At 40.1% G+C, this 12622-nt stretch overlaps 1 protein-coding gene across 1 annotated transcript in view; it reads right to left on the bottom strand.

Annotated features, from left to right (window-relative positions):
• The window catches only part of LOC308631085 (piwi-like protein 4), a 107635-nt gene that overhangs the window by 19433 nt on the left and 75580 nt on the right, over positions 1-12622 (bottom strand). Inside the window, exons 6-10 of the mRNA XM_081262011.1 lie at positions 11355-11435; positions 10265-10462; positions 8793-8904; positions 3645-3768; positions 2555-2672 (exon numbers count right to left, since the gene is read on the bottom strand). Of these exons, the coding sequence (XP_081118137.1) occupies positions 2555-2672; positions 3645-3768; positions 8793-8904; positions 10265-10462; positions 11355-11435 (633 nt within the window). The remainder of the gene's footprint in view (positions 1-2554; positions 2673-3644; positions 3769-8792; positions 8905-10264; positions 10463-11354; positions 11436-12622) is intronic.

Consider the following 12622-nt stretch of genomic DNA (forward strand, 5'->3'; position numbering starts at 1 on the left):
GCTGATTTTCTGTCTTTAGGATTCCTGGCTTCTATTTTGACTCATCTCCTCCTCCCCCTAAAGAATTACAGGACAAGCATACCCATCTGAGAGATGCAGGGGTGGGAAAGGGCTTCCAGTGGGGCACACTGGTTAGAAAAATGAGCTCTCAAGCCAGGCCAGCCTGGGTTTAGATTGAACCTTTTTTTCTTTTTCTAACTTTTTTTTTTTTAGTTGTAAGTGAACATGATATCTTTATCTCATTTACTTATTTTTATGTGGTGCTGAGAACTAAACCCAGTGCCTTATTTATGCTAGGCGAGTGCTCTACCACTGAGCCACAACCCCAGATCCTAGGTCTAATCTTTATATGTGATCTCTAGCAAATTTTTAAATCTTTCAAAGTATTAGTTATTTTACTGGCAAAACATTGGGATAACAAATATAGCTACTACAGAGAGCTGATGTAAAGATTAAATATGACAATATATGGAAAATGACTGTCATGTGTTATATGCTTGGCAAATGTAGATGTTATTTCCAATAACAAATGTGTTAATAAGAAGTCATTTGGGGGCTTCTGGACATGAAGAGGTCTTCTGGGAGTATCTGATTCAGTAGCTTGGGAGAGGATGGAAGATGATAAAAGGGACATAAGGATTTAAGCTTCAGAAAACCTGTAGGATAGACAGGCAAACAGGTTAACTATGAGGAGAATATTAGTATTACTAACAATGACAGTCTTTCATGCTTGACTAGACGTTGGCTTGTAACTTAATAAGCTTTAATCATAGGTTATGCTTTAATCTAATGACGCTGTGATATGGGGTAATTTCTACTGTGCTTTAAGCTCCTGACTTTGTCTTCAGTTTCTGACACAGTATCCAGCATACACTAAGACAGGTACTCACAGGATATTATGAGATCTACACCTCTGTATCACTATTAAGCCTCCACCTCAATTTTTTTTTTTTTTTTTTTTTTTTGGTACGAGGGGCACTTAACCACTGAGCCACATCCACATCCTTTTTATTTTATTTTATTTTGAGACCAGATCTCCTTTTTATCTTGAGACAGCATCTCGCTAAATTGCTGTGGCTGTCTTTGATCTGGTGATCCTCCTGCCTCAGGCTTCAATCTCCCAAGCAACTGGGATTATAGGAATGTACTGCTGTGTCCCGCTCCACCTCATTCTTTAGAGCGGTTGGAACCACTGTCATTCTGTGACAGCTCATTAGGTCCATCTATTAAGGTTATGTCTTATCTGGTCACTCTGAATCCTTTGAATTAATTATTTTTGCTTCATATACTGTCTTCCCAAAATGGGAGGACAAGGCTATAACTGGGCAAGAAATGGGATAAGGTAAGTGGCATTACTCAAAGGTGGCAGGAGGATATATCAGGAGAAATAATCCGCAGCCCAGAATAAGGGATAGAGGGGAATTTCTCCAGTAGACCTAAGTCAGGGCATGTCCAGAATAGATTTAAAAAGTATATCATAAAATGGACACTACAAAGCTACTAGCCTGATAACAGAGATGCACATTTATCAGATGGAAACATTCCAGAAAACCTTTGAATGAAAAAATTATAAAACATGATTTATGATTCTATAACGTTTTCTGAAAAAGAATAGTATCATGTGTATTTGCAAATATTTTAAAAAATACACACCATTCACTAAGTATGATTCATTTGTTAACAAATAATTACTGAGTTATTTCTCTCAATTTGCTTATATTCATATCCAAATTCTTTTGTAAGTTATTATTTTTTTAATTTTAAAGAAAATTAATTGTTTGGCCAGGTGCAGTGGTGTACAATTTTAATTTTTCTAGGAACCACATTAAAAAGGTTAAAAAGTAACAAAGGAAATAATTTGTTAAACATACAACATGTAACTTAGTATATCCAAAATATTATCAATTGAGGATGTGTTTACTTGCCACATTTCAAGTGCCCAAGAGCCACACAGGACTATAATATGAGATAGCACAATTTTAGGATATCAGAAAGGAGACCCAGGAAGGAGCACAATTCTCTCATCACACATTGCACCACATGGTTGTAAATAAGGGTAGGGACACAGTCTGAGAATCAGATTGACTGAACAAAAGGACAAAGGCACTTGCAATTTAAAGTCTATGTAGTAAAAGCTTACGGTTCCAGCTCCTAAGGCCACTCGGAGCACTCCTGACCCTGAATACTGGAAGCCTGTCAGGGTTTTTGGCTGTCTTCTGTTTTTGTTTTAGGTTTTTTGTTTGTTTATTTCAGATTATAGCTCTTTACATAAAAAATTCCCCAGACCTCAATTCATTAAACATGTGCAAGCACAGCTGTCTAACTACAGTGGTGCTGCCCCTCCAGCTCGGCCTCCCACCTCTTCCCTTCAACTCACTACTCCTGAGCATTTTGCATGAAATCTCTGGGCTCCAAACAACACATTTCAAAAGGGACTTCCTCTGAATCAACAAATGAAATGTTTGCCTAAAGAATGAAGCATCATATACATCATCCAATTCTACACACTTGGCTTAGGCAGGGCACATGCAGCCTCAGTAAGGTGATCCAGTACCTCTGGATGTCGTCAGCAAGCCTGGCCAAGCGCTGCTGCCGGCCCAAAGGACTGAGCCGCGTCTCTTCAGCCACGGCCTTCATCAGCTGGAAATCAGAGGTTGCCTGGTCAGTCAAGCCTACGAAGTGTCAACAAATACAGTGTGGGAACATGAGCAGACGCTGCGGCCCCAGTGTATCTCAAACACACCTGAAGCTCTTCCATTTAAACTGAATCAGATTCACTAGGACAGTACTGTCCCATGCAAGCTACATGTCATTAAAGTTGTTCTATTAGCTGTGTTTAAAAAGCCCAAGAGATATAGATGAAATTATTTCAAGTAATATGAATTACTTAACCCAGTATATTCAATACATTATCATTTCTACATGCATATAAAATTCATTACTCAAGTAGTTTCCTCTTTCTTTGTATTTTGCATTTGCAGCACAACCTTCTTCAGTCTCTCCATGTAGCTCATCACATTTCAAGTGTCCAATAAACTCATGTGGCTCATGACCAACAAGGTGGGCTACAATATGACACTACAACCAGGAATGAGCATCCCTCCATTCGAAGATTAAGTCCTATTTTTCTAACTGCAAAATGTGTGTGTGTGTGTGTGTGTGTGTGTATAAAATAACTGATTTAAGCAATACAAATACATAAAAAATAGAAAGTCCTCCTTTCTTAGCTGTACTGTATTAGTTAGATAAACATTACTAGAAGTACTGGAGATAATTATTCAGATTCTAGTATATGGTGAGGATTATCTTGTGGAAGCTAATGCAAGAAGAAACTAAGGATCATTTTGGAATCATGCTAACAACATATGACAAAAATCAAAGTCATACTGCTTCCTATACTAGTGAATTTAAAAAACAGAAAAGTGAACATGTTTGCTGTAGGAAAATATAGAGAGGCCTACTTTGCAACAAAGTAACAAGTGAAATACATGAGATAAAGGAAATAGATGTCTTTACTACTGGATAAATTCCTTAAAAGGCCCATCCTCCATGAGTTAAATTAGTGCTTTGGCAAGGTTCTGTCCATTGCTAAGGCTCAGAAGACTGTGATTAGGAGCCTGACAGTTATAAAACATAAATGTTACCTGTTAGAAAGCAGAGCTCAGGCATCAAGTGGACAATTGGAGCCTCAGTGTTGTGATTTTTCTTGCTTTTCAACAGACTAACAAGCACTGGCTGATTTAGGTCAGATATAGTAATATTATATTGCTATAAAATGCAAAATTAATGAGAAAAAAGGTCAATGTGGAAACAGTGCATCCTTACTCATAAGCAACAAAGAAATCCCCAGATGAATATATAAGCATATCTTTTCAGTGGAGGGAAAAAACAAAAACAAAAAACCCCAAGGCTTTCTGCTCCTCACAACTTATTACTAGAACTTGTCTTTTACATCTGAGGGTCAGTTTTATTCCTTTAATTATCTCTTAAAATGCAACACTATTTTTTAAAAGTCAATACCCTACTTTCTCCGGGTTTCTTCCAGATTCAGAATCGCCTCCAGCTGGTTCTATACATAATCCAGTGATCCCCTGGGGCTAACTGAAAATAAGCATTTCCATTATCTGTGACTGAGACTCACTGCCCCAAGATTAAACAACTGCTTCTAAACTTCCGTGTTCAATCTGAAAATGTCTATACACAAGATGAGGGCAAGCGTTATACTGAGTAGACCTCAGATTTCTCAAAAAAGCAAGCCCATCTTTAACATTCAGGCTGGTATGATGTTATAAGAAATCAGCCCAGAAATCCAACAAATGGGAATCTGATCCCCAGCTCTTCCATTTACCTGGACTGTGACACTGGAGAAGTTACTCACCTTCCCTCTTCTATGGAATGAGGATAATAGTAGGTGAGAGGTATGCTAGGTAAACCTCTAGCACCATGTCTGGTTTGCCAAATGTCAATGCATACTCCACTCCATTCCCTTCCTAAACTTGAAGTTCAAACATTTTCATCATCGCAAAAGTTTGTTTTCAATGACAAAGGTTCCAATTAACACCCATTTTCTGAACAATTAGTGACAGAACTAGAATTATAATTTATAAAATGCCTGGGCATTATAATTAAGGATGTAAGATGCATTTTTATATTTTGATAAGGAATTTTAGTCATCAAAATAAATTTTAAAAACAACTCAGAAATCATATTTTAAAGTGGTGAGTACAACTAACGATGTGGATAAAAAGCTTGGAGAAGCCTTTATCAAGAGTCTTTATACATGACCTCACTGATTCAGTGCACATGGCATGCTTCCTATGTTCCAGAAACTGCAGGCAATACAAAGACAAAAGAGGCAGAGTCCTCACCTTTACTCATCACCACATTATCTGTGAATGGAGAAGCACAAGTAATGATATGCTAAGTACATGATTTTCCTCATTTAATCTTGACAACAAAGCTGGCAGTTACATGCTATCATCATCCCCTCCATGGATGAGGAAACGCTGTGAGAGATTAAACAACTTTCCCAAGCATCATAACTGGAAGTTAGCCCAGCCCAGGATTTATCCCTTCACTCTGCTTGATATACCTCTTAGAACTGTGTCCCTGGGCCAGTATACCAGGGAAGGCTTCAGGAGAAAGGAAGTGCCAAGGAAAGGCCTTGAAGAATATGTGGAAGTGGGACAGTCCCTGGAAATACCTCATGTAAAGCTGGGCAATGTACAGCAAAAAGTTATATTTAGGCCTGCCTTGCATGCACAAGCCCCTGGATTCAATCTCCAGCACCACACACACACACACACACACAAAAAAGTTATATTTAGATGGAGCACAGAAAAGAACTCCATCCTCAAAGTTGCTGCCTAAGGCAGATTTTACCCTTTTCCTTGCCCAGTTTCTTAGCTTTTAAAAATATTCTTTTCATGATATAATAATGTCTTCCACTTTGAAAACTGACTACATGCTGTGTGCAATGGTGCTGGCCTATTATCCCAGTAACTCAGGTGGCCAAGAAGGAGGATCACAAGTTCAAGGCTGGCCTTAGCAATTTAGAAAGGTTCTGTCTCAAAATAAAAAATGAAAAGGGTTGGGGATGTAGCTCAGTGGTAAAGCATCCCTGGGTTCAGCCCCATCTACAAAAAAAAAAAAAAAAAAAAAAAAAACAGAAAATAAGAGAGAAAGAGAAAAAGAGAGAAAGGAAGGAAGGAAGGAGGGAGGGAGGGAAGGAAGGAAGGAAGGAAGGATGGAAGCAAGCTAATAATTTAATGTTCCTTTCTCAGGACAGAGAGGAAGACACGATTTTGTTTCTTCTCTCTCTAGTTACAATATATATTCAATAGAGCACAACTCACTACAAAAAAAAGAAAAAGAAAGAGATTTTTACCAAGATTCCTTCTTCAGAAAATCACAAAATACATCTGTTCAAGTAAGAACAAATTTAATGAGGCAGGAAAAAAACCTAAATGTTTAATAAACCATGGGTTAAATAAACAAAACAGCACATTTTTGGACCAAGATGCTTTGCCAGTACTACGTGTCCAGGATTCCAAAGGCCATCCCTGTCTTACTAGAAAAATGTGTGAGGCATAGTGCAGGAGCTTAGAGAGAGAAGAGCCAGCTCTCCTGTGTGGCAGAAAGCAACATCCATGAGATGACACTTGATCCTGATGCAGTGGTGGAGGGAGAAGGGACTGGATGGCTTTGTGCAGGTGTCTAGTGAGCTTGCACCAAGACTGACATCCATTCAGTGTCTAGAGAATGCATGGGGTGATAACAGCAGGATGCCTGGTGGGGGCGCTGAGAGAGCTGAGCTAAAAGGTGGGATGAGGCCAGACTCCATGATACTAGAGGGAAGAAGGGGTAGGTGGCAAGTCGGGGTGGGGTGTCTACCCAGGCTAGCAGTGTGCAGGCATCACACACCATTATCCTACTGAACACTACACTATGCAATGAAAGTCCCTTAACAATGAGTTTAGTCAGTTCCCCAAACTAACCTTCAAGTTTAGTGATTTGCCCAAAATTATATATCTAGAGCCAACACTTTCTTATCTAAGTTTATGCTCTTAACCACGTTTCTGGGCAGTGCCTCAGAAAGATCTCTCTCTTGCTAGTGAGAATGCTGGATTGTGGTGAGGAGAGAGCTGAGGTGGAGACCACCAAGGGTGACTGCAATACCTACCCCAGAGGGGAATCCATGAGGGGTCCTGCACTACTGTAGTGAGGACAGGCTGAGGAGGCAGGGATGGTTCCAGAGAGAGTTTAAGGATAAAAGAGGCAGAACTCATTCTGGAGACAAGTGAAAAGGAGGTGAAAGTGAAAATGAGGAAGAAAGCAAAATGATTTCTGAGAGGCAGAATTCCCAAAGAGAAACAGGAATGGGAAAGAAAATCAATTCAGTGTGAATTATGTGAGTCTAAGAAGCCTGCAGGATATTCATGCAAACATGTTCTGGAAATGGAGATGAATATGAAACCTGGGAATGAGGACAGGGCAAAAATACTATATTTGAGCAGTCTCAAATACAAAAAAAAAAAAAAAAAAGACCCTGTGTGAGAGAATCATGGTGAATGATGCTTCCTTTTGAGGCAGAAGAAGGGAGAAAATCATCAAAGCAAGATAAGAGAACAACCTGAAGCCTAAACAGAGAACCACAAGGATGGGACCCAGGAAGTCTAAGAAGGTAGGCATCAAAGGCTTCTGAAATAATACAATATTTTAACTATAATTACCTTCTGTGTAGAATACCAGAACTTACTCCTTGTGACTGGGACACTGTGCCACCGTCTCTACCCTTACCTCCCACCCAGCTGTCCTCTGCCTCCTACAGCCTCTGGTACACACTATTCCACTCTCTACAAGCTCAACGAGCTCCACTGTTCAAGATTCCACAGATGAGTGAAAGCATGCAGTTTCTGTCTTTCTGTGCCTTATTTCACTTAGCAGAGTGATCTCCAGGACACGTGTATGAATGTATCAAGACATCACACTCTGCACCTCCTAAAAATGTGTAACTATCTGTCAACTGAAAAGTAAAAATACAGCAAAGTAATTACTGGTGAGAAAAGAAAAACAAAAGCCACTGAGAGCTGCTTAGGATAAGAAGGGTAACTGATTTTGACCTTTGTCGAGCTATTTCCACAGTAACAGAGTCAGATACCAGACTGCTGACATTTCTGGAAGGAAGAACTGAAGGGGGGCTTGGAGCTAATGTAGACAAGTTTCCAGAGTTAGTTAACAATGAAGGTGAAGAAAGATCGAGGAAGAGTTTCTGGTTTTTTTGTAGTTGTGGTCATCTGTCTTTTAATACATCTGTGAGATTTTAGAGACCTGAATGACTATACATTCAAAAACATGGAAGATGGGGGTGAAAGCTTCCTAATTGGGATCACTGAGAACACAGCCTCCAGAGGCAGCATAAGATTCCATCAGTAAATATTTCTCGAGTGTGTGACACATGCAAGGAACTATGCTAACCCTGGGAGAGCCCAAGGTCCAGGAGGGAGGTCAGACCACTCACATCCTGACTCAGATGACCCAATGTAGCTAAGTCATAGAAGGGAGTCCTGGGAAGGGTGCCCTGGGGCCTCCGTGAGAGTTGATGGCCATGCTGAGTACTAAAAGGTGTTTAGTGTTCATCTGGGCTGCTGTGAAGAGGTACCCAGGAAGACGTATGAAAATGCACAGGGGATAAACTGAGTTAAGTACACACAAACTACTAGTACAGAAGAGCACAGGGAAGGATGGGAAGAAGTAAGAGATGTGGCTGGAAATGCAGGGAATGGCCCAGGTCATGAAGGGCTTGGGAAATTCCACAAAAGAGCTGACATTTGGTTTCTAAGGCAATAAAGAGCCATGGAAATGTTTTGAGCTCGGAAGTGACATCATCAGATATATGTTTTTGATTTATTTTATTTTTGGTACTGGGAATTGAACCTGGGGGGCTCTACCACTAACCTACATCCCCAGCTCAATGTTTTTGTGCCCCTGAGACAAGACTTGCTGAGTTGCCCAGGATGGCCTTGAACTTGCAATCCTCCTGCCTCAGCCCCCTGAGTAGCTGGGATCACAGGTATGCCTCACAGCACTTGGCCTCAGACTACCAAAATAAGGACAGAAGGAGATATGATAAGTATCTCAGTCAACCCAGGATGGTGGGAATGGAGGATAAGGGACAGGAGAAAACAGAGAATTATGTATGAGGCAGACTCCCCCTAACAATTCAGTGGACTTGACAGACTGCAAAGGAATAGGGAGACCTCTTTAAGCTAAGAGGAAAAGAAAATACCTACCTGCTGGTAGTAATCCACATAAGTAATCTGAGAGCCATCACGCCTCTGAAAAGTATGTGTGGGCTTCACAGACCAGTCAATGTCATCAATGCGATAGGTTTTGTTATTGTATCTGGCAAATGGAAAAAACCCTTTTAATAAAGTTTCCAAGTCATCTCAGCTAAGCAGTTACTCCATCACACTTTTAATTCAAAGTATAAAATATATTCCAGAATATCAGAAATTAAGACACAGAAACACTTAAGAGTCACTTATTTCTTGTTTTAATTAATGCTCTTCTTAGATAAAAGCTGAGAAGAGCATTAATTTATCAGTACACAGGAAGATCTCTAAATTCCAACGAAACTCACAAGAAAGTCATTAGACTGCAATCTGTTTTGCTCACTGTTAAAACGCTGTACATTCAGGTAAACCATTCTTCAATGTTCGAATGCTGAAGCATTGCTCAAAACTTTCCTGTTGGCTTCAGGTGTCACTCAGATTTTTTGAGTTCCCAGATTGTCTTTCTGGTAAAAAGCACCAATGCAGGCCGACTGACCAGCAGTTGTAGCACCCTGCTTAACCTCCCATCTGGGCTGGTCCTTGGCAAAGCTGAAGAACAGGTCAGCTAGGATTATTCTAAGCTCTTTTTCCCCTACAGGAGAAGGGCCTGGAATGTCCTCTCAAATACCCCAACCTGTGAGCAGAAACCTCCAAGGCAGGTTTCTCCAGAGCTCTGGGCACCTTACAAGATGACTGAAGGAGCGTGGATAAACTAATCCATCAAGATCATGACAGCAGGATAAGACAATTCAACCATCCCACCCCTCTGCTATGCAACCAGAAAAACAACTTTAGGAGGAAATTCCAAGACAGAAAAGGAGAAGGCTAATATGTCCCTTAAAAATTAAAAAAAAAATTAAAAAAAAAACCTTTTTGGATTGGCATCAGTATATGGTGAGCTTTTTAGTACTTAGAAAGTCATTTAATCTGCCTGCCTTTAATTCAGTGTGCACTGTTGGCAAATTATACATAGAAAAATCTGCAAAGAAGCAAAATATGGTCTCAGCCTAAAAGACCTCAGAATCTTTTGAAGAAGTTGAGGCACGGACTTCACATTCTGTGCTATCACATAATAAAATTCAATAAAATGGACATAAGGGGTGGCTCTACGGAAGTGCAATAAACAGTTTCAACTGAGGGGGCAAGTGGAGGTGTCAGGAAGATCAGAGCTGGACTTTATGAAGATGGAAACTTAAAAGGCAGAATTTGGAGTGGGGAGAACAGAATGAGAATTTGGGATCATGTCAGTTTGAGAAAGTTGAGAATGACACATAAGGAAGTCTAACTCAAGACAATTTGAGAACAGCCCAAGTCTTCTAAACAAATTGATCAGACCTGTGCTCCAACCTAAGTTCCAATGAACTTCCTGTTCCCAAACTCCATAGATAATTCATTCTCTGGAGAAGATTCACTTATATGTAGACTTTTACCTTGTAAGGACAATGAGTCCTATCAGTTGTTTCTCACATGTCTGGGTGAAGCAAGTCACACCAGTTCTGTAGCAGAGATCAGTCATGAATTCCAGAACAGTCTCATTCCGGAGGACTTTATAACTCACATCAGCACTAAGCAGGAGCCTGTTTTCAAAGTATGATACAGAAATAGCAAAACCAGGCCAAAGGGATAATCTGCAAAAACAGATAAAAAGAAAAAAAAATTAAAATTAATATTTAAGATGTTAGAACAGAAAAACAGTAAAGATTTTTAAGTGATTTTTCATTCTAATTCTCTAGAGGTAATTTTTTCTTTAGTCGGATTTCTTCCAGTTGCTGACTAAAACTTAAGTTGTTTTTAGCTGATGTGTCTTTAAATACATATTTAGAGTAAACACATATTTAGGACATTGTAGGATGTTTAGCAGCATCACTGTCTCCACCTGCCAGCACTTCAATCACTCCACCTGATTCTGTCCTTTATGCTCTTCTCCCCTTGTTTGATTATCTGTCTTTGGGCTACCAGTGGTCTTTCTGTCTTTAGCCTGACCACAACATTTTGGAGAGGTGAGTACCAACCAGTTCAACCCATGACCTGATGCTCCCTGAAGCACTACATTTCCAGGGTAAAACTCATTCTCCAAGTGTTCAGGATGGCTCAACCCTTCTCTGGGGAAGTTTAGCTGACTTGTCTGTCTGACCTCTGTTTATCTGATGATTTCACACCAATCACCCTGGCTGCACTAGGTTCCTTTCAACAAAAGCTCAGAGCACCAGCTAAGTGTTATGACATAATACAGCTTATTCTGCTTTCAGTATTACTTTTGACACAGAGAATTCAGTTTCTGAATTCCCTCTAGAATTTATGATAATGATCTTGTACACTAATAGAAGAAAACGGGCTCCTAGCTCCAGGTTCACATTCACCACTCTATTAAAAAAACAAAACCAAAAAACCCTTGAAGATTATAAAAATTCATTACATTTCATATCACAGAAAGACTCAGAGGAGGCATAATGGTCAAGGTAAATTATACTGCTCACCTTATAAACATTTCAGGGGAAAAGAAAATATAAATAAACCTACTTGTGTTGAGGAATTTCCACTTGCTCTGAAGGTTTATAGAAGTTCCGTCCAATTTGGTACATAGACAACTTTTTTAAGATCCTGCAAGTATATATATTTTTTTTAGTTTTTGGTAAATATTAGTCAATAACAGTACAATTCTAAGTTTGTACTCATGCTGAACATAATAAAAAACACATAGAACATACAGAGGTCTTTTCTTACTGCTGTAGAACATTTAGATACTGAATATATGCAAGTGTCTATATAAGAACTCTTACTTCTTCACATTTGAGAATGATAACTGAAATCATTTTTATCTGTGTGGACTTAACTGCAATGATGACTAGGCGGTCATTTACCACTACATCTGGTCATTAACATTCAGACTGGCTGTAAGGAGTGAGGCAAGCCATGTCTGAAGGCTCTTCTGGCCTGTTTCCCATTTTGAGAGGAGGCAGCTTCTTTTGCTGAGGCTGCTCAAGCTCCCCAGGTGCTGCCAAATACCTCTTCAGCAACAAGCCATGTTATTCCTGGAACCTGTCACATCACTGATATGAGGTTGTCAGTGTGTGAGAGAGATGTACAAGGTGTTGGGTCAGAATCCAAGTATTCCAACTCTTTGATCTGGGATGCCAAACACCACTGAGCCTTGGCCTCCTTACCTGAAAATGGGAATTGATGTAAGGGTACACCAGGGCCCTCCAGTGAGGATGGAGGAATAGAAAGCATAAGGGGAAAAGCTTTCTCACTGGAAAGAACCTTCCATTTGTCAGCTAGAGGGCACATGCCAGCTGGGCTTCTGAAGAACTGCTGTGTAGCAGTGTACCAAGGCCCAGCTATGACCAAAGGAGACTGCCCAAGACATCTGACTAGCATTAGGAAACAGTGCATCTGTGTGGGGAAAGTTCCTTTACGGGACCCTACTACTCAGCAAAACCCCAAACTTCCCTATTTTCATCCTTTCCAGAGGCTGCTATTGAACAAAGGGATGGCACCTAAGATTTCTGAATGGCTCGTCTTAAAGTTCCACACTAGCAGAATGTAGAAGTGGCTCGTGTACTTTACAGTATCCACTTGTCCTATGGGAATTGTGCTGAAAATGTGGATTTAGGGGGTCCCATTCATGAAATTCTGTTTACCAGGTCCAGCGAGGAGCCAGGAAATCTATACTTAACAAATTCCACTCTACCCTAAAGATGACTTTGGAACACCTGATCCTTAGAACAGTCTGAAGAACAAAGAAAAACCCCACTGTGGCCTTCCTTCTGGCCCCATGTGTACACACT

The sequence above is a fragment of the Spermophilus citellus genome (genome assembly GCF_964194105.1).
Source record: "Spermophilus citellus genome assembly, chromosome: 2".
In the NCBI taxonomy this organism is placed as follows: domain Eukaryota; kingdom Metazoa; phylum Chordata; class Mammalia; order Rodentia; family Sciuridae; genus Spermophilus; species Spermophilus citellus.